Genomic DNA, 27686 nt, shown 5'->3' with positions numbered 1-27686 from the left:
TAATCTAATTTGACACAGATGTTCTACTTCGGATCATTTCATGCTTTTCTGTGTCAAGCATCAGTGTAAGAAGCAAAGCCTCTCACCTTGAAAACAAAACCATTACAGATATTTTGCACAAACATTTTGAGAACTGTTGGACAGTTGGTTTAGGTGAAAGGGGAGGTTCTTGAAAGCAGTGGAATAAACTAGGATCTCCACCCCTTGCTGCAAATATAAAGGAACTAGCATCTAAGGAAGGAGCCAGGGAGGAGTTGAAGAGCAGATTCTTTTTCTCTGGAGCTCTTAGTGAGAAATGTTGCAGGCAATGCAGTATTTCTTGGGAAAAAAAATCATCTCTTCCTTCTGTCTTCCTGGGAGAAAAATGTGGCTAAAGTTTCTTTTGGCTGTTTTCCTCCTGCATATAACAGCTGCAAAGGAACCTGAGCTGTAAGAACTAGCAAATTATTGCTAATAGTATTCACTGTAAGGGTTTAAAGATAGTGCTAACTGGTGTCACTGTTTTTACTTGAAATATTAAATTTTGCTGTGACTCACCTTTTATATCTGAAGAGCTAAGTTAAACTGGGATGTGGGTGGCAAGTGAGTGGTTCTCACTTAATACCAAATAGATCTTCTGCCTATTGCAGAATTTCCTTAGAAGGTGATGTTCAGAAAAAGGCAATAGCAACAGTAATAGCAGGTGAGTCCACAACTCAGGTAATGGGCTAAAGGACAGAACTGGGGGGCAGTGGCAGAGCTGTGTGGATTCTATGTTTTGATCTAATCAAACTGAGCAATGAAAAGTAAACCTTGAAAGTTTTCCATTTGTTTCTTGCTGATGAGGCTGCTTTTCTAATCTCTATGATGTGATCAATGTGCTGTTTGGATCTCACAGGCAGTATGTCCTGATGGTGCCTGCTGTCCTCCAGAACAACTCTCCAAGTCAGGTTTGCTTGCAGTTCCTCAACCTCAATCAAACGATATCTGTAAGAGTCATCCTAGAATATGGTGCTGTTAACACTACTATTTTTGAGAAGACCTTGATGGGAAGCAATGGCTTACAGTGCTTCAACTTCACGGTAAATTAATTTTTGTTTATGTCCCAATGGAAAAGTCATAACAGAGAAAGCACATGTTGGAATACCTGATGTCAGATGAATATGAGGAACATAGGGAGGAGCAAAGAATATAGACCAGGGAGCAAAATAGAGGACAAGCAATGAAAGGATTAAGACACACTGAAGGAAAACAGAAGCAAATGAGAGAGATGTAGGGAGAGATAAGTAGAGATTTTTAATAGGTAGTAGAATTGTAAGAACAAGGCTATAAATTGAGCTGTCCAATTGGTTCTTGAGCTAATGACTTCAAGACTAGCAACATCTCCTTTACTTTTTTGTTTCCTCACAGATTTCTCCTGCCACTTCTGACCTGTTAGCTTTCATTTCCTTCTTTGCCAATGGCACCACAGTCAGCCTGGAAGAGCGACGATCAGTGATGATTTGGAACATGGAGAGCATTGTTTTTGTGCAGACGGACAAACCCATCTACAAACCAGGACAGAGTGGTGAATAGCAAGTTTTACTTAATAGTATTTTCTTTAGGAAGCAATTTCTTCAGATGGAATTTCTTTTTTAGGTGTTCTTCAGGTTGAACCATGATAGCCTAGACTAGATTCAATTTCTTAAGAGTTTCTGTTAAAATGTATGTGAGTGTTTGCTGTGGAGATCAGAGAGACACTTTTAGGATGGCCAGAGAATGTCATTCCAGGGCCTATTCATTTTCTTTGTCTCTTCTTCCCGGATGAAGGAAGAGGGAAACTTTTACTGCCACTATCTCGTTACTGATGACAGGCCAAGCAAGTGAAAAGAAGTGATTAGATCACTGCTTACACACCTGGTATAAAACAATGCTCCCACAGTCTCCTGACTGTGATACCAGTCAGCATCAAAGACAGTCTAAAGAATAAGAGTCATATCCATGATTTAAAAATGAAATAAAACTTCTTTAAAGACAAATTTGTGCTATTTATCCTCTGAGTTCTGAGGTTTTCAAACTGTATACTTTCATGGATATTTTTCCTGTGAGAGTTGGACACTAACGCCATTCCACTATCTATACCTTTTATCTGACTGTAGAACAGACCTACATGTATATAAAGAACTGTTTATTCAGATATGCTCCTTAGTTTACTGCTAGGCTTTCAGATTTCTAGACGCAACTGGGATCCTGTAGGAAAAAACAGGAGGGCAGACAAAAAACATAGCAGTTTGCCTGGATCAGGCATATTTTAATTTGAGGATGAGTTTTATCTTAATACATAGCACAAAGGAAAGATTTCCAATCAGAATTTGGTGGCAAGTTCACCTAAGGAGTCTCACAAACATGTCTTGATTAATTGTCAAATTGGTTTTAAGGTGGGGAGCGCAGTATATTAAATTAAATTCTGAAAAGGACATTTTTGAATCATGTTTTCCTATTCTTCATTGTGCTGTAATTCATAATTCTCCTTTCAATTTTTCTTTTGTAAATAAAAGAAAAGTAAGGGAAAAAAACTAGTTCAAGATGAGAAAAAAATGAACTAACAAGAATTACACTTCATTAGAGAAAACTGACACTCCAGCTCCAGTAATATTTGGAACTTGCATATCTTCAAAGTAATAAACCCTATTGTAAAGAGGGGAAATAAAGAGGAAAAAAATTTACACAGAGCATTCAGACAGCCTTTGAAAGAATTATGATTGTCTATGATTGTCACATGAGACAACCTGATTGCACTGCAGTCCTTATTAATCAAGTCATACCCTCTTTCTGATGCTAAGCAAACTTTCATGAAAGAGCCTAAGAACTCAGTACATGTCACTCAATATAGGATTCTTCTGTGCTCAAAGTTTATCACTTGCATCTTCCGCAAGGAGGAGTGTTAGAAGATCCAGTGAAACTGCAAGTACTGATGAAATGAAAACACGTTCAGCCAAACAAACTCCAGCTAATACTGACATCTTGCTCCTTGTCTTTCCAGTGATGTTTCGTGTTGTTGCTCTGGATTTCAATTTTAAACCTGTTCAGGAGATGGTGAGTGAAAAGAAAGCAGAAAGCAGATTTTGCAAGTTACTCCTTCCATTTTTTAACTTATTGAGAGTGACAGAGCACTGGAACAGGTTGACCAGAGAGGCTTTGGAGTCTCCTTATCTGGAGATATTCAAAACCCGCCTGGATGTGATCCTGTGTAATGAGCTCTAGGTGACCCTCCTCTCCTTCAGTTGTAATGCTGAAAAGAGCAAAAAGCTGGTGCTAAATAAGCAGAATGAAGATATATAGATCAAAGAAACTCAGATCATAGCTCATTTACATCCCTACAATTCTATTTATTCAAATGCTCCTGGCTTGCACTAAGTTCAATATGGTCAGAATCTGCTCCAGAATTCTCATTTCATCCGTTCCCTTTTTGAAGTCTTATTATTCAAGTATTTGACCTAACTATAGTAACAGATGAGGTTCTTTTATAACTGGTATTATATTATATTATATTATATTATATTATACTGGTAATTATTCTTTTTATTCAGTTCTTATAATCCTGAAAGAAACTTAGAAACTTATTTGTATTTGTGCAAACACCTAATCTCTTCTCTCTCTCTCTCTCTTTTCTTTCTTTTTCTTTTTTTTTTTCTTTTTTTTTTTTACTTTTTCAGTACCCCTTGATTACAATTCAGGTAAGAGATTTTCTCTTTGTAATGTATTGTACCTATAAAGATAAAATCTAGAGCACATGTGCTAACATCAGTTTGTGTATTTACACACACAGACAAACTCTGTTCCTGAATAACTTGCAAAGATTAACAGTAATGCCATAGAATTCAAGAATGCTGTCTGAGCTTTACTGTCATGGAAAAGATAACTACATTCATCACAGTCATGAATGTATGACTGTGCATACATTCATGCATATCTTTGACTTTCCTCCACCTCCTTCAGTTTGTTCACCTTGTTTTGGTGTGTATCTTTTCATAATTCAAGGCTGCTGAAGATTATGAACAAATAGAGGCAAGGGATACAATTGCTAGCTATGTTAGCATTTACATGGCACTTTGTGGTGTTTTTTAAAAAACAGAAATAGTAGTCCAAATCTAGGTATTCTTTCTGCAAGACTTGATGTTATATAGTGAAGTTAAGTCACCTTTTTGCATTTTTTTAGAGAAATATAATTATTTGGAGCTTATCTGCATCTTTTGCAGTCAGTGCTCTAAACAGTTCAACAGTGTGAATGAGTTTTGTTTAACCAGTCTAGCATGAAATAAAATCAGAGGCAAATAACACCCCACCGAATGTAGAAAAAATGTTTTCTTCCTCCATTTTGGAGCTGGAAAAAAAAATGGACTGTTAAGGGAAAAGATTTGTGTAGAATAAGCTGATCTGAAGGGAAGCACAAAGAAGAAGGAATTTTCTTTCTCTCCTCCTTTTACTAGATATATATACTAAAGATTGGGGAAGGACAATATAGTGTAACTTTCTCTGGTCATTGAGAGTTGTTTCTGGGATGAAAGAGGATGGCTAAATCTGAAATCAACAGACAAAAATATAGTAGTATGTATAGGATTACAGTGGTGTAATTTAGCTCAAAGCATATGCAATAAACAACTTTCCCAAACAATTAAAGCAACTTGCTCTGTTTACTTCTTTGTTTCTCGTTTTGTATGTTACTAGCAAAAAAATTCCAAGGGAAATAAACTGTGAGCCTATATTCTTTTTATTTCAGGATCCAAGGGGAAACAGGATCTTTCAGTGGCAAAATGTGACATCAGAGGTGAACATCGTCCAGATTGAATTCCCATTAGCTGAAGAGCCTATCCTGGGAAACTACAAAATTATGATAGCAAAGAAATCTGGAGATAAAACAAATCACTCGTTCCTTGTGGAGGAATATGGTAAATGTCATCCGCTGTTTTTATTCAGAGTAGAAACATTGCTAGAGATAAGACCCTACCATTCAATCTTTTTTATTGCTAATACTTCCTTAAATTATTGATATTAACAGCTAGAGAAAAAGAGTAAAAGGCCAAAGAAGATAAATTAACCATTTCATACAGATTCAGCCAGGGAAAAAAAATGTGTAACAAATCAGCAAGCTGAATGAAAAATTCACTGTGACAAACTAACCGTCTCTCATGTCCACAAATTTCTTTGGTCACACCTCTGCAAGACATCTAAATATTTCAGAATTAATCTCAGAAGCCCCTGACTTCCCTCCAGAGAGTTGTTAATCTAGTTAAATGGAGCTTTTAATCATCATGAACCTTCATGGATGAAGGTATTTTCTCGATCATTTTGACACCTCAGTTCTGAGAGCTCTCACTCCATCTGTGACTAATGCTGATGATATATCCTTTTCTCTTTCATATTGGGAGGGCCTGCAGCCTGTCAATGTGTTGATGGTTTTCTTTTCTTTTTTCTTCATCCTAGTGTTGCCAAAATTTGATGTTATTGTCACTGCACCAGACAGCCTTACAGTCATGGATACTGATTTCATAGTGAAAGTCTGCGGAGTGTAAGTACCACATACAGAATGATTAGGAAATATGTTAAAGAACAAGAAATTCCCAAAGACAGGGAAACAGAAAGGGCTTAGAGAGAGAAGAGTTTGGTCAGGATTGCCTTACTGTTTGGAACTTCCATCTACTTCTGTTTTCTCACATCTCATTGTATTTTCTGAATATTTTTTTCACATTGGTGTTTGCTGGATTTCCCAAATCTTTTGAGGGGTCCCCAGCTATAGAAAAAGGTTTCCTTTCCCAGTAACCTACAGGAGAAGGAAACCTTTATGCAGCAGATTACTGTTAAATTCTAGCAGTGTTCCAGATGGCTTTACTATTCCGATAGCCTAAGTCTTGCAGAAGGAGCTTGGTTACTCTTATACCAAGATCTTGTAATTTAGAATCCAGCACTAAAATTGTGATCCTCTAACATATGTTAGTTTTACTTTGATTTCAGTGAGTCCAGGACTCACGTTAAGCTGCAGAGTAGAGAGAATAGTCAAAATTTGTTTGATAGACATGTCTAGCCATCATGTTTATAGATATATTTGTTTTGAGGCTTAAGTGGTGGTTTTGTTTCGTGGGTTTAGAGGTGAAATAAAACTCCTCAATATTTCACTTTCCAAGTTATATTACTGTTCTGCAATAGAAAGAGAGTAAGGAAAAAGACAGTGAAACTACTCCAGTCTCTGACTTCCCAGGTCAGTGCTCATCCTGGGTCTATCCCTGCCTAAGTTCACTTAAGCCGATTTTTCAAGCATCAGTTCATGGGCCTATTTCCTCTTTCACTAGGTACACCTATGGCCAACCTGTTGAGGGGAAGGTCCATCTCAGCACATGCAGAGATTTCGATTCGTATGGACGGTGCAAGAAAAGCCCAGTTTGTCAATCATTTACCAAAGACGTATGATACATAATGATTACTTCTCTCTGTGCTTACCCTTTCCTGAGTTCTCTCTTCTCTCTCTTTTCTAACTGCACTTTTCTTTCTTTCCCTGATGCTTCACTTCATTCTATTTGTTTATTGTTCTGATCACTATCCAGAAACTCAGGACACGCAGATTTTCTTCTTTATTTTCTTTCAAGCCTGAAGGGGGCTGACGTGTTCTTTTTTCATGTCTCAGCTTCCCATCTGAAAAGTGTTCATTCTGCTGTGGAAGACCTGGCATCTTTTAGGAACTATTTCCAAATTAAAGAAGATACAGACATACAGAAATATCTTGACTCACAGGTTAATTAGCTATTTAGTTAAACATTGCCATGTTCATACAGTACAGGATGCAGCACTGTATTTCCATACCTGTAGACTAAGAAATTCTAACATAACAATGGGAAGAAAGGAGAACATGGGATGCATGCACAACTGTATTGCATGCATCAGTAATCTCCCAGGCACAGTCAAGTTTTCTCTGACAGGAACAGGAAGACAATTGTCTGCAAGAGTTTCCCTCACTCAGAAGCAGATGGGAGCAGATTTCCTCAGAGCTCACTTGAAAGATGAAGTCTTCCGCTCTATGCAACCTGCTCTCTATCACTGCCTGTCAATGTTAGCCCTCAGGACCTTTCCTGAGGCAGAGCAAACAGAACTGGAATGGACTTCCAAACACTGAATGCTTTAACAACAAAAGATCTCACTAAAGCAGAATTGAATATATTGCCAATATCCTTTGTAAGCTGTGAACCTTGCTACCGGCATTTGTTTTCTTCCCTTTCTAGTTGGAGTCAGAGGGCTGCCTCTCCCAGGTTTTCAGTACCAACATCTTTGAGCTAAACCGCATTGGTTACATGAGGAATCTTGATGTGAAAGCCACTGTCACAGAGAAAGGAACAGGTAATCCCTTCTAAGTAGTTAGAAATAGCAACAGTGGTATGGGCAAAGAAGAGAATAAGAGCCATTCAGTCTCTGCCTGCTAAGCACAAGGATCTCTTCCTGAAAAAAGAAGACCCATTTTTACAAGCACACCTTCAGGCAAACACTGATTCTATTGAAGCTATAGGCAAGATGAAGTACATCTTTTCCTGACTCTGGGCATATTTTTATATGCCTACAGGCCTCCAACTTACTGCTACTCGGTCTATTTCCATAACTCGGGTGATGAGCAGTATACAGTTTGAGAACATGGATCGCCACTACAGAAGAGGAATTCCTTACTTTGGACAGGTAAGCAAGGAGATAGAGAGCACCTTGTGCTAAATATGATTGAAGAGAGATCATATGATGACAGTGACAGAAACATCTAGGGGACTGTTTGAGAGATTTTTTTTTTCTCCTAAAATTTCTCTCTTTACGTATTGGTTGACCTATTAGTAATTCCGAATTCTGAGAAGTATAAACTTATTCTGTGCCTTTTTCATTTTGAATCTGTGAATATTTTGAATCAAAAAACTATTAATTAGCATTTTTCTTATTTGTATTTTCAACTTCATTTAACTCATTGCTCTTCTTTCAGAAATGGCAATGATATCCTTGATACAGATGACTGAACAGAGATGGTGTTTAATGACAAATTCAGCATAACTATTTGTCAATGGTTTAATGGAGAAGGTTAATTCAATTCACATTTTTTCAATGAGGAAGAGAAAAGGGGGACATCTTACCAGTAGCACCGAAGCAGGGGAATCAATTCTCTTTTAAGGATTTCTTCCCCTCTGTAAGATGTCTCGCACCCGCTCTTCAGATGGCTGTACACCTTACCACCTCTTACTGCAGAAGGGAGGTCAATGGGCTCCCGGGGCCACAGTGCCACAGTGAACTTCCACAAAACACGTAAACATTCTCACATATACCAGAGTTTATACATGATAGAAGACACTTAGTAGAAGACTGGGATGTCACATCTCAGAGACGGGACATTGTCAATAAGTTTAGGCAGTTTCTTTGCTTCTGTGTGAAGAAAAAGGCTTGGGGATTGAATCAAGAGAAATGTTACATGGAGCCACTGATACCCACACTTCCTCCAAAGGCAGCAGATCCCAGTCCCTGTGCTGTCCCAGTCACATTTCATTCACAGTTCTCCACAGTGAAGCACTATCTATTTGCTCCTGTCTGCTGCTGGCTTATTCTACAGACCTTCACTTCAGGTGCATTCAGTCCCACTAATGTCAATATCCATCTACATAACTTTTATTTTATTTCTTTTTCCAGAGGTAACTTGTCTCCATGCTGTTTATAGACAGTAAAGTAGTCAGCCTCTTAAGTCTGTATTTAATATGCTGTTACTTCTGCTATCTTTTCTGGAAAAGCTCAAAATAGGTGTTTAGTTCTAGCAGCTTAGAATTTACCTAATGGTTCCTGTATTTCTTACTTGTTAATTTAACACATAAATAGCACAGATAGTAGAGATATAATCATAAAAGCTGTCAAAGCAAAGATCTGGACAAAAGGTCTTGAGGCATGAAAAGTACCAGCAGGAGACTCTAAAGACCAAGAAAGGAAAAAAAGAGAGGACAGGAAGTGTATCCTTAAACTAGAATGTGTATTGAGAAGGGAGTGGGAAGAAAAGAGATGAGAAACAAGTAGTTTTTGTTCTACAAAAGGATGTCATGAATGATGCAATATCTGAGGAAACTCCTATTCCAAATCTCCTACAAGCTGCCACAAATTAAGGCATTTTAATTTTTAAGTATTGCTTGGAAGGGGGAAGAAAAAAGTAGCTTTGCAGTGTAAAGAGCAAAGGTGTGCAAAACATGAGTACAGCTCAGAAAGATGAGTATGTCTGGCATTCTCTTTTCCTACAGATTAAGCTGGTAGACAAAGACAACTCTCCTATTTCCAGTGAGGATGTTCAACTATTTGTGAATAACAAGAACACACACAACTTCACCACTGATGTTAATGGCATCGTTGATTTTAGCATTGACACATCTGAAATGTTTGATCCTGAGATCAGTCTAAAAGTAAGTACAAAACAACATTGAATAAGGAGATAAAGGGCTGATCTCAAACTGAACCCCCCAAAGATGGGATGAAGTTTGAGTTCTAATAAAAAAAAAAATTGATTTCACTGACTTATTTCATGTTCCAGAGCTCTCATATATGCCATGAAAGAACTGAGGAAAATATCTGAGTTGTTTCAATGCAATGATTTGCTCCAAGGCTGCAAGAGCATTATGCTACTTCTTCCTTACCTGTTCGGATTTAGATGCAATGCTTAGATTTGTGAATTTTGTGAACTGATCATTCCGGTGTCAGTTTGTGACAATACTTTGCCATTCCTTAGTGAGATTTTGTTTTGTTTTTCTTCCTTGTTCCCTATCTTGGTCAGGCAACATATAAAACCAGTGACCAGTGCCATTCTGAAGGCTGGATAGAGCCTTCCTACCCAGATGCATCTTTCTCTGTGCAACGCTTCTACTCCTGGACTAACAGTTTTGTGAGGATTGAGCCATTATGGAAAGATCTGAGCTGTGGGCAGAAGAGGATGATCACTGTGCACTATGTCTTGAATACAGAAGAATACAAGAGTATCAACATCATGAACTTCTATTATGTGGTGAGCGTGAGGTTGTTATATCACTTTACTGAAAGAGCTTGACTGGGGATCTATCTGACAATTCATTCACAAAAATTATGGCAGTCACTGCTCCTCTAGCCTTTTGATTACCAGCCAGCCCAATACATCCTTGATCAACACTAAGGTGGCTTGGTAAAGCTGCTTGCACAAGTAAAATCATATCCACTTCTGGCCATGTTGCTCCATTTCACAGTAAAGAATCATTTTCATAATGTCACCCGCAAGGTTTCTTATCCCTTCTCTTCAAGCAGCTCTTTATAGTATTTTGTGCCTCCCTGATACTTGATCTCTTCCTTTTTCTGCTGCTTTTTGAACAGTGTGAACAATGATTAAGCATTTGAAGCCACCCCAATGTACATATTGCCTCTTGAACTGGATTTGTCACTGAAAGTGACAATTTTCTCCCCCTAACATTCACCAACCCAGAAATATGTTGTTGTTCTCTGCACAGGGCATGGCAAAAGGCAAGATAGTCCTTACTGGGGAAATTAAAGTTAATATCAGAGCTGGTAAGTAAGCTGTGTATAGTTCTACATTAAAAAAAAAAAAAAAAAAAAAAAAAAAAAAAGACCAGGGGGAGGAGGGTTGAGTGAACTAGGGACCAAGACAAAACTTCTTGGATGTACATAGCAGATATTGGGAGGGCTTTTTCTCTCTCCATCCTTGAATGTATATATGAACATGTATAGCACTGCCAGTAAGGCCACTATACCGTCAGGTTAAGTCCAACAGCCTAAATATAGAAGCAAAGAAGGAATCAGTTGATACTAGTCAAGGAGCAATGTCCTGTAAAGATCTCCATAAAGGACGGTGGGCAGGAAAGTAGAGTGTCTGGTTTGGGAAGCTGTCTGAACCTGGACACGTGTTCAAACCCACAATAAATCTGAGGGTATTTTTGTCTGAATCAATGTGTCACCTCCAGGTAACTCCATGTCACTCTAGGGTTCTTCAGTTTATTATCCAAGTACAAATTGCTCCACTGACTGGCCATCTATATGTCAGCCTAGGATGGCTACTGTAACAGTAGATTTTGGGGTTTCTATGTTTATTAGTCTCTTTCCTTTTACTGACAGATCAAAATGGCACTTTCACCATTCCACTTGTGGTCGAACAGAAAATGGCTCCAGCCCTTCGGTTGCTAGTATATAGTTTACACCCTGCAAAGGAGCTGGTAGCAGACAGTGTCAGATTTCCAGTTGAGAAGTGCTTCAAAAACAAGGTGAGAAGCACTAAGATACAGCTAGTATTACCTGCTATCAAATAAATGCAAATTCTTTGCTCACACATCCACAACAGATTTCCAGTCTTATTTCTTCTTTCTGGCTACTTCTCTCACTATTACTCTCTTCATTCCCTATTTTTCCCTTGGCCTTGTATCTTTCCCCTACCACTACATCTGCCTGGCCTTATTTCCGAAGGGTAAACCCTCTTTTAACATTAAAAAATACTTTTTCAAGAAACCTCACTACACCCAAACTATGCCTGCTTTCCTTAACCACGTTAGTGTCCTATTTGATTTGGAGTGTCTGTTCTTTAATGTAATAAACACACTTTATTCTTACCTTACTTCACTGTGTAATCTAATTTCTTACAGCCCATAGCTTATTTGCTGCAAAATGCAATTTTGGTTTATCACAACAAAACATACGTAGAAAAGAATGCAAAAATTAAAATCTCGGGTTTTTTTTAAGTTCTATTCACATTTTTTTCAATTAAAATATTTGATTTCTCAAATCAAAATGAGATATTACCTTTAATATTTTTTCTGATCTTCAGTTCTTAAAAGGTAAAGGATATCCAAATACGAAATGAAACATATGGAGAAAACAAAATAATTGGATTAAACTAAATGTTTCCATTTACTGATGTGGTCTCCTCTTCTACTTTTTCCTTCTTCTGCAGTACAAAATTGAAATAGATTTTACTCTGAGTAGATTCAAAGCAGAATCTGTTTTGTATTTCCTCAGGTCTGTCATGGACCTAGTGAAAGTATGATTTGCTCACTGTAGTGCATATTACGTGTCATCAGTGCCATAATAAGATTTGATTTGATAAAAACAGCAACAGAATCACACTTTATTTTAAATCACTTAAAGTAATCTTCATTTAAGTTATCACAATGTAGAAGTCTCTATATGTCTTCAACCTCTAAGTTATCATTATAGCAGAGACATTGGAGACTAGACATCCCTGCCAAGTCAGATGTTCTGTACTTTAATTTAACAAAAGAGCCTTCTGCTCTTCTTCTTGTCCTCCCATTCACACACTCATAACAAGTAGCCCTGAGCAGTTGGGATTAGCCATACCAGCAAGTCTTTGTTCAATTTTAGGTCCAGTTGCAATTCTCTGAAAAGCAGATACTCTCAGCTTACAATGTCAGCTTAGTCATTGAAGCTGCTGCCAACTCCTTCTGTGCTCTGAGGGCTGTGGATCAGAGCATTCTGCTCCTGAAGTATGAGACAGAGCTGTCTGCTGAAACCGTAAGCTACCCAAAGAATGTATCTTCTACTTCTACTGCAACACTGCTTCCTTCTCCTCTATTACAGTATCTCTCCATTTGTGATTGTAAGACCGTGCTTTCTTCTTCTGCTTTTTGCACCTGATGGTCATTCACTATCTATCTGTTATGTGCAATACATAGCTCTTGTTTCTTGGCAGACAGAAGTTTGCTTTCTTGTGGGATTCACACAATCATTCTGGATGCTTCAGCAGATGATCACAAGTCAACAAGTGTGAGCATTCTAGTAAATACCAGAGCTCCATACAGGCATGAGCTCTATCCTGGATATTATATACCCAGAAAGGCCAAGAATAAGAAAAGATATTCCATAAAGAGTAAGAATCCAAAGAAGGAAAAGAAACCCACATATATTCTTCAGGTAGCAATCCCATTATCCTTATGTTATGTCAGAAAAGAGTATGATTTCAAACAGGTCAGCATCTCAGCTCTACTAATGGCCAGCACATGACTGTATAATCACAGTTATGTGACCACAGACTGGTTTTATTTGTTCTTTGCTCTCACAGGTGTACAGCTTGCATCCCCTGCAAGATTTACAAGGCTACATCTTCAACGGGCTCAACCTAGAAGATGACCCCCAACACCCATGTGTCTCATCTGACAGCATCTTTCACAAAGGCTTGTATTACACACCTGTAATGTCTGGATTAGGCCCAGATGTCTCTCAGCTCCTCAGGGTAAATGTCCTACAAGTTACTTAAATCTTTTGCAATGAGATTCCATTGATGAAATTCCAACTCTTCCTGCAAATGGCACTGTCAGTAAAACTCATATGTGACAAACTCTTTGTGTGGATATTCATTCTCAGTTGACTCCTTTGCATATTGTGATTTTCCAGCATGTGCAAAAATCCCATAGGTTTCTAAATAGAATATTCTGTGCTGGGCTTCTCTATGGGAGAAAGGAAATAATGGGAAAGAGAGAAGAGCAGAATGAATCTATACTACATTATATTTGTGGCTGATACCATGATGTGGTTTTTACAGGATATGGGCATGAAATTTTTTACGAACTCAAGGATTTGGCAACCAGTTGTGTGTGCTAGTGAAAATATAAGACCTCAGTCATATTTCTTGAATGTGGGATTCACAGCTTCTACACACCCTGTCAAATCACCAGGTAATACAGGGTACAGAAAAGACTTTAATACAGGGAATAGAAAAACTGCATTTTTCTCCTTAAGTGAACAGATACTTCTGTGAAAAGGAAAGGTAACATGGATAGTACTCATTAATATCATTCAGCGTTATTAAAATCTTTTTTTTTCTCTCTCTCTCTTGAATTCTGGTCTGGCACAAAATGAGACAGCTAAGGGTAACGGCCAATGCCAAAAGAAGCTTTTCAGGTCTAAATCTTTGATTCATGTTCAGTTCCATGCTAGGAAGTGTTGGCAACCAGGAGTATCGCACAAAATTGGCACTGTTGTCACTGATTCCTTTCTGACCATAGCCTGTTTGTAGAGAATTGTGACAGTGCAGCTGGCACACAGCCCTAAAAGCCAAAGGCAACCCCAGTATCATTTTCTTTGTCTGTGATATCAAGTTATACCTACCTCAGAGATCTATTAGTGACATTAGTACCTGTATGCAAATATTGACAGTTTCAAGCAGAAAAAGCTGGGTAAACACTAATTATCCTTCATACTTGCCCAGGAGTATTAAAATCTGTCTTACCTGAGAGTCTTCGCTATGTGAAGCAGGTTTGATCTAACTTCCCATTATCGCTTTGCAGTTGAAGTTGCTAGAGAGGAACTTGGGAAGAGACTCATACATGAAACTATTCGAGAATTCTTTCCTGAAACTTGGATTTGGGATACAGTCCTAATTAAGTGAGTACTGTTTCTTTTTCTTTTCTTTCTTTTTTTTTTCTTTTTTTTTCTTTTTTTTCCCCTTTCTTTAAGAGTTACTAAACATGTCCTCTGAGGTCTTACAAGGTGATAATAAAGGCCTTGAAGGCATGGCTGCTTCAATCATCACCTAACCTCTTGCCCTCCCCTTTTCCATGACAAAATTACTCTTTTTCCAAAGAGAACTTTTCCCACAAGGTGTGGATCATTGAGTCAGACTTCTTTCTTAAAAACAGGAACTCCTCTGGTCTTCAAAATATGAATTCCAAGGTTTTTTGCCAAACTCAGGGAAATGATGGGCAGAAGTATTTTCAAAGGACCTTTCCTTTGATGATTTGGGTGATGAGTTCTGGGGACTTGGATGTGGGATTTCTACAAACAAAGTGAGAGCAGTGCTGATAAAGACAGTGTTGTCTGTACTGAAAACTGACTATATGAAACTTCTCTTTTCCAAACCCATTCTCTACCCATTCCAAACAGCTCTACTGGAAAAGCAAGTATCTCATACACCATCCCTGACACAATCACTGAATGGAAGGCTAGTGCATTCTGTGTGGAAGACTTGGTTGGATTTGGTATCTCTGTGCCTGCCACAGTAACTGCCTTCCAGCCTTTCTTTGTGGACTTGACTTTGCCATACTCTATCATCCGGGGAGAAGATTTCCTACTTAGAGCCAATGTCTTCAGCTACCTCAGCCACTGCACGAAAGTATGTATTTAGGTTCACATTTTTAGTCCCTACTCCATCTCTAAAGAAGTTATAGCCCTTGTAATCTGAAAAAACAGCAAAACAATTGGTGTACATGATCAAAGATGTCTTTGCTCTTGATTGGTGAATTACTCTGTCTATCTGATGAGAGATTATCCTGATTGGTTTTTTTCTCCTAAGCTGCTATCAAGCACAGGGAGATCTGTCTGAAATATATCTAGGCTTGATGCACAAGCAAGCTTCTCCAGAGGTCCATAGAAGAAGGAAATGATTGTTTTACAAAGCATATCATTCTCTCTTCACAGTCCTGCAAGCCATCAATGGTTTTGGTGGGGTCTTTAGAGATATGAATGAAGATATGAAGAACTGAAGGACTTGTGCCTTCCAAAGAGAAAAAAACAGAGAAAAAGCAAGAAGTGGAGAACAGATAATCCCTATTTCTCTCTGGCAAAAGCCCCCAAAAGTATCAAAATAGGGAGCAGAAAAGCCTCAGTACTTCTCCTAGGGAGTGTCTGTTCAGCTAGAGATTCCCTTTTGCTCCCACATTCTGGCAGAGCATACTCTCAGTATTTACTACTCTCCAGAAAAAAATGCCTCCAAACCATAGGTGCATGGCACCTCAGTATTGAGGAAGCTTATACACAGCATAAATGTTACTCGAAGAAAGAAAAGCAGACCTTTTCTGTTTGGCTGTTTTCCTCCCCCCTTTTATATTGTATCTAGGAATTCTGGAAAAAAAAAAAAAAAAAAAAAAAAAAGAAGAGGTAGAGAGTCTAGATTTTGTTTGCTTCATTTGAATGCTGAAAATCAGCTCTCTTGTCCCACAAGGAGATCACCATCAAAGGAAGAAAATCAAGACATAATTTAGAAACATTTTCCCAAACTTTTTCTTAATAATTTGACCTAAAAGGCCTAAGGTAAATATTCTAGAAAAAAATCTCCATTGTTGATGCTTTCATTTCTTAACCTCATTTTTCAAGAATTCCTATAGTAACAAAACAAAACACTAGACAATGTTTTCTTTTGCAAGTCAGTTCAAAGCCATTAGCAGCAAGTCAGCTGAACATAACTTAATACCCTGATCAGGAACCATATGCATGCAAGGGATATTTAACACTGAGAATGCCAATACAGGGAAAAGATAACACTGTTATGGTTTCCTCTGATGGATGATTCGTATAATAGCGGCAACATCCCAGGCCTTAATTCTACTCTACACCTTTAACATCGGGCATAAGCAGAGATCTCACTTCCTCCTAACAATAAAGCAACATTTCCCTGTGGTGTAGAATCTTCATCTCATCCCATTTTTCCTTCTATTCCCAGGTTGATGTTTTGCTGTCAGATGCCCTTGACTATGAACACAAACTCATCTCCCCAGAGGAAGATGTATGTGTATGTGCTAAACAAAGAAAGACTTATGTTTGGAATGTTTTCCCTAAAGAAACTGGTAAGTGCTTGTGAGTCTACCCAGTTTTCTGTCCCGAGGTTGATGCTAATCAATTTATACCTCACCTGAAAGCTGAATCTCCTTTCAGCCTTCAGAACCTGGTCTACCACTATTTCAGCTCTCTTGGCCAAAGAGCTCCTGTAGAATTGCAGTGCAGTTATTGTTCCCCTTTATAGAGATCTGTTCTCTTTCTCCTATATCTCACGTACAGTCACTAACCATTCACTATGTTATACTATTCAGTATCTTTGGAGATTCATTATCTGATGAAACCACTTAGTTTGACCATCATTCTGTAGGAAAAAAGGTCACTTTTTTCTCCTTTTCCTCTACCATTTAAGGTGAAGTGTTACTCAGAATTACCACAGAGACTAAGGATGATGCAGCTTGTGGAGATAAAGCAGCCAGGAACATCAGTATTGACTACAGGGACACTCAGATCAGAACATTGTTGGTGGAGGTACTGTTGACAGCTCTTCCTGTTTTCCCTTTATTACCATCCATGAAGAAATAATAATGCAGCAAAAGTATCAAAAGCAAGTGAAAGCTGCTTCCCTAAAGAACTCCTGGTTTGACTCGATCTTCGTCTAGCTGAGACAGCATCTGTCTGTTCAAACTAAAAGCAAGTCCTTTCCCATCTGATGTCTTCTTCCATGAGGATCTGTGGGTGTTGGTAAATGCACATCTTCCTCCTGCAGGGAAGAAACTGGAACTGAGGGACTCCGTTTGATGGGAACTCCCCATTGGTACATCAAGTAATTTGTGAACTACTGTTTGAATCCAGCCTTCTCATAATGTGGAAGGGGTAGAGTTGGAGGCTGATGCTTCTGGCACTGCATTATTTACTTCTGCATGCTTTCTTCTCATCTGCTGTATGTGTCTCTTTTTCCCATCATCATCCAGCCTGAAGGCATCAGAAGGGAACAGACTCAAAACTCCCTTATCTGCACAAAAGGTAAGGCCCTTACATACTTATGTTCTGAGAGCATCTGAAAGGAAGGTTTGCACTCTTTCCTGCAGTGCTCATTCATGCTGTATCTCTTTTTTCCCTGAGGCACCCAGGTCACTGTGCAAATGGCAACTAGTACGAGTGTGAGTGCTTGCAGATCAATTCCTTGCTACAAATTTGGCATATGATCTGGTGCGTGTCACTCAGTATCTGTGCTGCAGTCAGAGGTGCTCAGATATTGAAGGAAGGCTGCTGTGAAGGTATCTAAGAGAGATGATCTTCCTGCACAGAATCTATTTTGGTCTGCATACACTCATTTTGATTGGTGGCCTGACTTCCAAAGATAATTGTTACTTGCAACTTTCTACTTCTAGTGCAGATGGGAAAATAAATACAGATGTATCCGTCTATGCCGTCTTGGTGATGATTGCAAATGTTTTCCAAAGTTTCCTGGAACTCCTGCCTGAAACAGGCATAAGGGCAGCCCTGAACCTCACCAATCAGATCTCCCCAATGTCTCACTGAAAAGCTCTTCAGCGCTCATGAGCACTAGAAACAGTGAGCACCCTGTTCAATTGGTTTCCATTGCCCAATGACAGTTACTGCACTATTTGGACTGTTTTTCACTGATTTGGTTTTCCTATGCCTCTTTCTGTCCTGACAGCTATGTTCTTGGTGGCATTTGTGGGTTTCTGTCTACTGCTATCTCTTCTGTGTACCTTTTCATTGTGCAATATCTACCAGAAGCATTTTGCTGCTATGATCAATGTTCCTATATGAATGACCACGATATCCTCAATATTTTTTTCTACAGATGATATAGTTTCTCATGATGTTGCTCTAGATCTATCTACAAATGTGGTGAAAGGATCACTCAGTGCCTCATTTTCTGTTGTTGGTAAATATAAAAATAATAAAAATATAAAGTTTTTGTTTTGATGATGGTACCAAGCTGGGAAGAGTGGCTGATACACCAGAGGGTTGTGCTGCCATACAGAGAGACCTGGACAGGCTGGAGAGTTGGGTGGAAAGGAACTGTATGAGATTCAACGAGCGCAAGTGCAGAGTCCTGCACCGAGGGAGAAATAACCCTAGGCACCAGTACAAGCTGGAGACTGACCTTCTGGAAAGCAGCTCTGCAGAGAAGGACCTGGGAGTACTGGTGGATGACAAGTTGACTATGAGCCAGCAGTTTGCCCTTGTGGCCAAGAAGGCCAATAGTATCCTGGGGTGCACTGGGAAGAGTGCTGACAGCAGGTCAAGGGAAGTGATCCTGCCCCTCTACTCAGCCCTGCTGAGGCCTCATCTCAAGTACTGTGTCCAGTCTTGGGCTCCCCAGTACAGGAGAGCCATGGAGCTACTGGAGAGAGTCCAGCGCAGGGCTACAAAGATGATCAGAGGGCTGGAGCATGTGCCCTGTGAGGAATGGCTGTGAGAGCTGGGCCTGTTTAGCTTGGGGAAGAGAAGACAGGGGGGATCTTATCAACATTACAAATATGTTAACAGAGAATGTTAAGAGGATGAGGCTGGACTCTTTTCAGTGGTGCCAAGTGACAGGAAACAAGGCAACAGGCATAACCTGAACCACAGGAAGTTCCGCCTGAATATGAGGAGGAATTTCTTTCCTCACTGTTAGAGTGACAGAGCCCCTGGAACAGGTTGCCAAGAGAGGTTGTGGAGTTTCCTTTTTTGGAGATATTCAAGGCCCGTCTGGATGTAATCCTGTCTAACATGCTTTAGGTGACCCTGCCTGAGTAGGGAGGTTGGACTAGATGATCTCCAGAGGTCCCTTCCAACCTCAACCATTCTGTGATTCTGTAACAAAAAGAAAGAAAATGTGAAAATGAAGAATAAAAGCTTTGCTGGGATTCAAGATGTGATTCACTCTTGGAACACAGAATTTTTGAGCAGAGACTGATTGTTGTCCTGCTCAGCAGTGTTCTTTGCTACATCAGAGAAATAAAATTTCTAAATATTGGTGACATCCTTCAATTTTCTGTTTAAGTTTATTAGTATTTGAATGCTTTGCTCAGAAATATCACATTTTTGATTTATGGCCTCAACCAGACTCATACCAGTAAGATTGTCGTCATTCATCCACCTGCAAATCAGAGCTGTTAGTGAAATCTTTTCAGTTTTTTAGTAGATAGGACCTGGGATGATTACATTACTCATGTAACAAAATCTTTGCTTTGATATGTTTGTGTTTTCTGGTCATCTCAAAAATCCCTTGCTGGATCTGTATTTACTTCCTTTCTTAAGAATAACAATTTAGAGATGGTTTGTGACACATCTACATAACAAAAGTTTCTGTTCAGCATTAGATGTTAATTCTGCAGTATCTCTGGTCTGTTAATCCTCCCTCCCCTCCAACATACATATAAGAAGAAGAATTTCCTGGCAGTTCTTTTTTTCATTTCTAACAAGAGGTATCTGCTTGACATGGCACTGCAATAGCTAGTATTTCTGGTGTGGGCAATTTGGTCTGATAAGAGGTGGGGAAGGGATTTCTTTGTTGACTGTAAAGCAGAACAGAACAAATCACTCAGTATTGAGAATTTCAGGTTTGTTAGAAAGCTGTGTGGTACCCTAGAGGCTTGCAAGCCCAGCCAGGACCATCTAGAACTCTGCATATTGAACTGAAATTACTGTTTATTTCAGTGACCCTGAAATTACTGTTTATTTCAGTGAGTTGTGCTAATCTCCCCTGGCATCTCCTGTTTCCCAGGTGACATCATGGGCACTGCCATGCAGAATGTGCAACAACTCCTTCAGATGCCATTTGGCTGTGGGGAGCAGAACATGGTCCTGTTTGCACCCAATATCTATGTCCTGGACTATCTGAACAAAACAGATCAACTAAATGAGGAGGTCAAATCCAAGGCCGTTGGATACTTAGTAAATGGTGAGAGTACAGTCCTTCCCTTATACTGTGTACTAAAATCCCCACCGAGGCCTGGTGAGCAGAAACAGTAGCATAGCTATCCTAAAAGCTCTGCCACTGTAGCACAGCACAACAACCCAAGGAAATGCCTTGATTATTATTCCTCTTCCTGTTTTTCCTAGGCTCAGTTGTCATGTTTGCTTTGAGGTTCTGACTTTAACTCCCTTCCTCCTCCTCCATGCAGACAGAGCACCTAACCTGATCCTATTAGCTTAGGTAGAGCACAGAAATGATGCAGCTTTGCCTATTCTTAGTCTTAGCATTTCTGCAGGACAAGATGTTCCGTGACTACGTATAAGCTCACTCAGGGCTGCAGTAAGGCTTTCACTGCTTTGTAGATGTATGTTACCTTTTCTTATTTCCCACTATGGTTCCCAATATATCTGATAGCAAACAGAATAGGACTTTCTCTCGAAACTTAGAAAGAGAACAATTCCTGTTGCGTGTACTTGCAGGATATCAGAAACAGCTGTCATACAAACATCTGGATGGATCCTACAGCATCTTTGGCACCAAAGATAAAGAAGGGAACACCTGGTAAGTGACTGGGAGTAGAAATGGCTCAGAGATGAACTTGCATTCAATTCACATGCTGCAGGTAAAAGATATCTTTATTGGCTAAATCAGATGTACAGAGGTGGCAAGGACTAAGACTGTTAACCATGAACAAAGAACAAGACTCTCTGCCCCCTGTGGTGGCTGTGTGCAGAAGGAAGATGATCCCTAAAGGCTGTTGTTTTTTCAATTGCCACTCCACCTGTTTCCTGTAGAAGTGAAACACAATACACTGCAGTGCTCTGTAGCCAGGATCAGATCCAGAGTGTGCTGGGCTTCTTTCCTGGGTCCCAGGTAACTACTATTAAGGAATAGCAGTTACCTGGCTTTTGCTACCCTCTCCTGAAGGAGCACGTGTGGACAAAACAAGTCAGCAACAAGTTGGTCATAACTCTTTAGGCTTGTGTCTAGCACAAGCAGAAGGGTTAATTTTTTTTCCCTGCTCCTTGCTCCAGTGTTCAGGTCACAGCTTCATGTTTCCCTTGCAGGCTCACTGCCTTTGTGTACAAATCATTTGCACAAGCTAATCACTTCATCTATATTGATGCCAACGTCCAGGCTCAAACTCTGATGTGGCTGGCAAGCAAACAGAAGCCAAATGGCTGCTTCCGAAGTGTTGGGACACTCTTCAACAATGCCTTGAAGGTGGTAGACAATTACTTCTTGGTCAAGTTTATCCTCTCATAATTGAGAAGATGTTCTCCTATCTGCTAAATTCTGCTAAATATTATACTTTTCTCCAAATTCCTGTCCTTTGCCAAGGGCTAGCTCTCCACAGTTTACACAGACTATTTGCAACTCAGTCAGCTTCCCCATATGGTATTTAACATCTCATAAGCACAAATGAGAGTATTAGAGAACTGTAAACTTGAGGGAGTAATGCTTTTTGAGGTGACAGCAATGACCTTCTCTTAGTTTAAGAGCTAGCCCAGTTACGTGTGTGCTCTCCTCCTTCTTGGGCTACCTCCAGAGCTGGCCACACTCTTCGGTCTGGGAGACTGTAATTCGTATTTAAAGGCTTCTCACTCATGTCATTCGCTGATTATTCCTCTCTCCATGACCTTTTCAGGGAGGAGTAGATGATGAACTCTCGCTTTCAGCCTACATCACTATTGCGATGCTAGAAGCTGGGCACTCCAGCTCGGTAAGATTTTCACTACTGCTGTTCAGCTGGAATTGGTCCTCTGTTGTTGGCTTGGCTCCAGTGTCTCCTAAAAATTGTCTAGGTACTACAGAGAGAGAGAGAGAGAGAGAGAGCTCCCAGGGGACCTTGCACAAAATGTGTTGCTGTGATATCTCAATACCTACCTTCAACCACTAGTATGCAGGCAACAATTCTATAGATCTCAGTGAGAACTGATCTTCTGCTTGCGAGGTGCAGGATATTAAGTGTCTCTTAACTTCCACTTAAAAAAAGGTAATAGCCTAATGCACTACAGCTTATCCTCAAACATGGTTCACTTATGAAGGTAAAAAGTATTGTAGGTAGATCCATAAAGTTTCCAGGGGAACTACATAGCCCTCTTGGGAAAAGGAGATCCAGCCAAGTGAAAAGCACATGTTTCCTTTTTTTTTAAAGTGACTGGTACAAAGCAGAGTAAAGCTAGGATGTTAGACTTTAGTATGAGTTTTCTTGTATTCAATTTGTCATATTTTTGAGGACGTTCCTGATTAGACAGTGTATTAGTGAGGACATGGAGTCATATTGTGGTCTCAGACTCATTGGCTGAAGTTCTTTCATTTGGTGTTAAGATAGTACATCTTCATAGAAGTAACTGAAGTTACACTAGAGTCACTGAGGATAGAATCTGCTCCATGAAGTTGGATTTGTTCATCAGACAACAGACTCTTGACTGTAAAGCATAGGATTTGAATAATATGAATTGTTATTATAGAGGTAACCAGAAGGAAATAGTTTCAAAATAAAAAGGGGAGTGTTCTATTTATATATTAAAATCTTCAAGAACACATTGAAAAGCTACTTGATTTGTATTATGTTTCAGTCTTAAATCCTTCCCTTAAGAATTCTATATACTCTCTCCTACTTACTATATGAACTAAAGGTCCCATTTTCATTGCTATGGTGGTTACAGGATAAAGAACAGTTTCAAATAAAAGAAATGTTTGGTCAGATGAAAACAACTGTACTCAATTCAGATCCATATACTTTTTTCTTTATAGAATCCTGTAGTCCGAAATTCCTTTTTTTGCCTGGAGATTGCATCTGAGAAGAATATCAGTGATGTTTACACTCAAGCACTCATGGCCTATGCTTTCTGCTTAGCTAGCAAGATGGAAAAATGTGAATCTTTCCTCAGAGAATTACAGAAATCAGCAAAGAAACTTGGTGAGTTTCAGTCATTTAGGGTATGTGGGAAGTAGTGAGAGGGAATAAATCTTATGATAGCATGCGGTCTAACCTTGACAAAATTGAAAATACAGGCACATGCATCAACTATCAGATGTCCCCAGATAATTTGTGGGGTGAATTTACAGCACATCTGTTACTCTGTAGTATTTGTGAGAAAGATCCAAGGACACAGTACATCTATGGAGCAGCATAAAGTAGTGACACCTGTAATCCATTCTGGTTCCTTATCACTCTCTTTTTGTGTTCATCAGGTGGCTCAATGCACTGGGAGCAGGAGGGGAGATCATCAGAAAAATCCCCCTCCTTCCTTGATCATGCTTCATCAGCTGAAGTTGAGATCACCAGTTACGTGCTGTTGGCATTGCTTTACAAACCCAATCGGAATCAAGAGGACCTCACAAAAGCCTCAGAGATTGTGCAATGGATCATCAGACAACAGAATCCCTATGGAGGTTTCTCTTCTACCCAGGTGCAATAGCACTCTTCATCTCTCCCATTATTTCTAGGAATCTAGACGCTCACTTAGTGTGCCAGTGTGGCTGTGACTAAGCAGACCTAGTGTTATTTCTCTCTTGTATCTGCTGTTTCATATATACAGAGACTAAGAGGGCCTAAGATCCTTTCTTTTCTCTTCTTAATTTTACCTAGAAAGGTGAAATTCATACAACAGTAAGTTGACCAGCAACAAGTGCAGATATTCATGTGGGAAATGAGCCTAGTTTCCAAGTCCCAGATACTAGATGACCAAGAAGTGCTCTGCAGTTGCCTAAAAGAGAAGAAATATTCCACTAGAAATATTCAGTTGAAAAAATTGGAAATGTGCTATAGTGCTCAGATTTGATGTTCTTAGACCTTCATTTTAAGTAGAGAGATTTTTTTTCCTCCCTAAAATGTGCATGCCAGAACTAAATGGCACCCTACAAATGGGAACACTGGAATTATACGCAAGTTTAGGGCTTTTTTTTAGCCAGAGTGAAGTGACTTTGCTTTGTATTGGAAGTATAATTTTGATTTCTTCTTTGTCAGGCACACTGAGTAACTAATAATCTTTTGTTATTTTTCATTCCTTCAGGACACAGTCATTGCTCTTCAGGCCCTTGCTGCTTATGGTGAGGCCACCTACAATTCTGTTATGCAAAACGTAGTTAAGATTACTTCCAAAAAGTACTTTGAGAAGATATTTATTGTCAATAATGAGAACAGGTTCCTGCTGCAACAGATTCCCCTTCCTGAGGTCCCTGGGAATTATAACCTAATGGTGAATGGCAATGGATGTGTTCTTATGCAAGTAAGTGTCTGCCCTCCTCTTCATTGTGTCCCACATTCTGCATACAGCACAATCATGTTTCTGATGATTCTCCATCCAAATTTTCTTTATTTTTCTGAATTATTTGAATTCCCTAGAGTCTTTAAGACAGTCTTTTCCTCATCTCCTTCCTCTTCCAGACAGCACTGAGATACAACATTCACCTTCCAGAGGGGGCCTTTGGATTTTCTCTCTCAGTACAGATAGCAAATGCTTCCTGCCCATTGGATCAACCAGAAAAATTTGATATTCTCCTCATAAGCAGGTAATGTGCTGTCAGCAAGTCCAACTACACAGATGACAAGACATGCAGGAAAGACTGATATGTGTATACAGTTCTGTTTAAAGTCAAGAACCATGAGATGATCAGTGCTGAAGGGTTGTTGATATCAGTCTGTACGACATTTGCCCAAATATCTTGTGATACCCCAGGTAATTGATCGTGTTAGCATATACTTGCCCTCTGCATACAGAAGGCCTCTCCAGCATCTTCCATGTCAACCAATCAGCAAGTATGTGTGATTCACTCCATTCTTCCCACATCTTATGAGGCCAGGAGCAGAGAATGACACTGGCTTTCCTGGGTATGGGCCAGACTGATGGAGGCCTCTGTTGTTTTAGTTACACAGGGAAGCGCAGTAGCTCCAATATGGTCATTATTGATGTGAAGATGCTCTCTGGCTTTGTTGCTGTTAAGTCTTCTCTGGATAAGGTAAGCTACAAGAGCAAGATTAATGAGTCACCCCAGAGACAGAAATGACTGGTCATACAAAAGCTGGATGAAAGCAGAGACCTAATTAAGAATAATTTAAACATGAACTGTGTGAGGTATTTACATTGTTGCATTGTCTTTATTATCAAATGGAGGGCATGCCCTGTAGGGAGCTTTAAACACATAATACAGACCTTGCTGTATTAAAAAATAAGAGCTAGAGCCTAGCCAGATGGCAACTGAGACTGAGACTTGGAATTACCAGACTATACAACACTGGAGATGGGCAGTATTTCCATAATGAATTGCATCTCATTTTGGGAAGTGCTCATTATACGCACTAAATCAAGTGACAGTTTTTGCTCAGTCCCCTCTATCTATCCAGCAAAATTTACACTCTAAAAATCAGCTATCCCTCAATATCTAGCTAGGCACAGGGTGAATCCAACAACTAAAGTGATAGATTCTGAGGTAGCATTTGTTTTCTGATGGTCTATAAATATATCAGTTTGTCTCCATTTCCTTGTTTTAAAGCTCATTGATGACCATACAGTGATGCAAATAGAAAACAAGAAAAAACATGTTGTCTTTTATCTTCAAAATGTAAGTTCTGAACTCTGATTATTTGTTCTGAAAGCAGCATGAAAGCAGCATGTAACAGATGCACCTACAGAGCAGAAATACTTTATAAAGTGCATTTATCATGTTTCCTTCCCTATCAGCATTGCCCTCTGTTCACAAACTTGCTTAATCCTCAAACTACATGTAACGTGGGAATGCCCAAATAGCTTCAGACTAATGCCTGTCCTATTACTACAAAGAAATTAATCAAAATTATTTCTCTGTTTAGTCAAGAGTTGATAAAGACCAGGAAGGTGGTTTCCTTGAGTGTATATACCCTTGATAGGCTTCTGCTATATCTCAGGGGTCCTTCTAGCAGGACCTGGATCACTCTGATCTCCTCTGGAAAGATTTCAATTACTTCTCTTCTTCTAATTCATTCTCAAATCTAAAATTACCTCTCTAACCTGTAATCTAATCCTTGGATTAGATTTGCATATCACAAGTTCATTTGCTGGTGGCCCTGCAGGACTAACAGAAGCCAGTATCTCAGTGATACCTATTGATTTCAGTTTCTCTGTGGCACATAATGTTCATGTCTGAAAAGGAAGGGGCTAGAATACCAGACTTCATTGTCCTGACTCTTAGGTGTCCTGGAAGATTTAAGGTTTGTCCTTTGTGACTTTTTCTCTTCCTCTAGCTTTGATGCAACAAAATGTGCAATAACTATAGAATATGGCAACACAAGCAGGGTAAGAAACCTGTAAATCCACTTCATTTTCTCTTCAGACTCTCTAAACAGGCTTTTTGGTCTGCGTTTGGCAGGTAGATAATGGATATCATGCATATCTATGTAAGAAAGCAGTGGGGTTTGAAATATATGCTCTGTTGGTTATCCACTTCGAGCTGCTCTAGAGGCTGTTATATGAATGAAAAGACTTATTACAACCCTGTCCCTCCATTCTCAGATCTTGCAGAAGAAAAGGAAAGAAATCACTTTCTCAGTTGAGCAGGACTTTTTAGTGACCAACCCAAACCCAGCTCCTGTGCAGATCTATGATTACTATGAAACAGGTAGGTTTTCGACTTCACAAGCATAAAGTGTGGGAGGAAGAGGGACAGGAACAGACACTGTATTCATTAAGACAGGCCAAGGACCAATCTTTCTGGAACTAACACTCCCCTGAACTGTTTCAGGAGCTGGAGCTAGTGCCAGGAGGAGAGATTCAGAGATTCATTTTATTCTAGGGAACTTGGTATCATGTCCAAGATGACAAGTAGTCATGGCTAGAGAGCTATGAAAATGCATGTCCAAGGATTAAGGAGATTTCAGAGAGCTCCAACTTAACCTTGTGTGGTGCATAACCACCTCCAGGAACAGGAACAAGAAGTGCCCCAGAATAATGGAAATATTATTTTCCTTCTTTTCCAGAAGAGTATGCTGTTGCTGAATATAAATCACCTTGCAAAGAGACTGTTGCAGGAACGGGCTAATAATTACGAAAGGTAAGTGAAAGTCAGTTAAAAAAAAAAAAAAAAAAGGCAGACATAAGGGAGAAGAATCTGAGAGAGAAAGAAAAGTGAACAGTTAGAAAGTGAGAAGTAAGAAAGTGAAATATGAAGCTATATGAGCCTTGGGACTGATACTGATTGCACGAATCTTGGGGACTGACTGCATGAACCAGAGACTGACTTGGTGGGTAGAGTGATAGCTAGAAAGGAGTCTTCAGTTTCC

At 39.5% G+C, this 27686-nt stretch overlaps 1 protein-coding gene across 1 annotated transcript; it reads left to right on the top strand.

The window, feature by feature from the left end:
* The first annotated feature begins 307 nt into the window (after nucleotides 1-307).
* On the top strand, nucleotides 308-27445 carry LOC134137992 (ovostatin-like). The gene is made up of 35 exons (XM_062571208.1): nucleotides 308-429; nucleotides 878-1061; nucleotides 1390-1546; nucleotides 3002-3054; nucleotides 3675-3695; nucleotides 4739-4907; nucleotides 5443-5527; nucleotides 6306-6417; nucleotides 7230-7344; nucleotides 7565-7674; nucleotides 9252-9410; nucleotides 9779-10006; nucleotides 10479-10536; nucleotides 11101-11246; nucleotides 12358-12507; nucleotides 13055-13225; nucleotides 13535-13667; nucleotides 14280-14376; nucleotides 14875-15103; nucleotides 16430-16553; nucleotides 16895-17013; nucleotides 17457-17508; nucleotides 18317-18400; nucleotides 20231-20407; nucleotides 20902-20983; nucleotides 21490-21646; nucleotides 22071-22145; nucleotides 23183-23348; nucleotides 23624-23841; nucleotides 24445-24660; nucleotides 24819-24943; nucleotides 25300-25390; nucleotides 25925-25993; nucleotides 26920-27025; nucleotides 27384-27445. The coding sequence occupies exons 1-35, from the start codon at nucleotides 308-310 to the stop codon at nucleotides 27443-27445; spliced, it is 4422 nt and encodes a 1473-aa protein (XP_062427192.1).
* The last annotated feature ends 241 nt before the right edge of the window (nucleotides 27446-27686 follow it).

The sequence above is a fragment of the Rhea pennata genome, chromosome 1 (genome assembly GCF_028389875.1).
Source record: "Rhea pennata isolate bPtePen1 chromosome 1, bPtePen1.pri, whole genome shotgun sequence".
NCBI lineage: Eukaryota > Metazoa > Chordata > Aves > Rheiformes > Rheidae > Rhea > Rhea pennata.
This window is presented reverse-complemented; position numbering and strand designations above follow the sequence as displayed.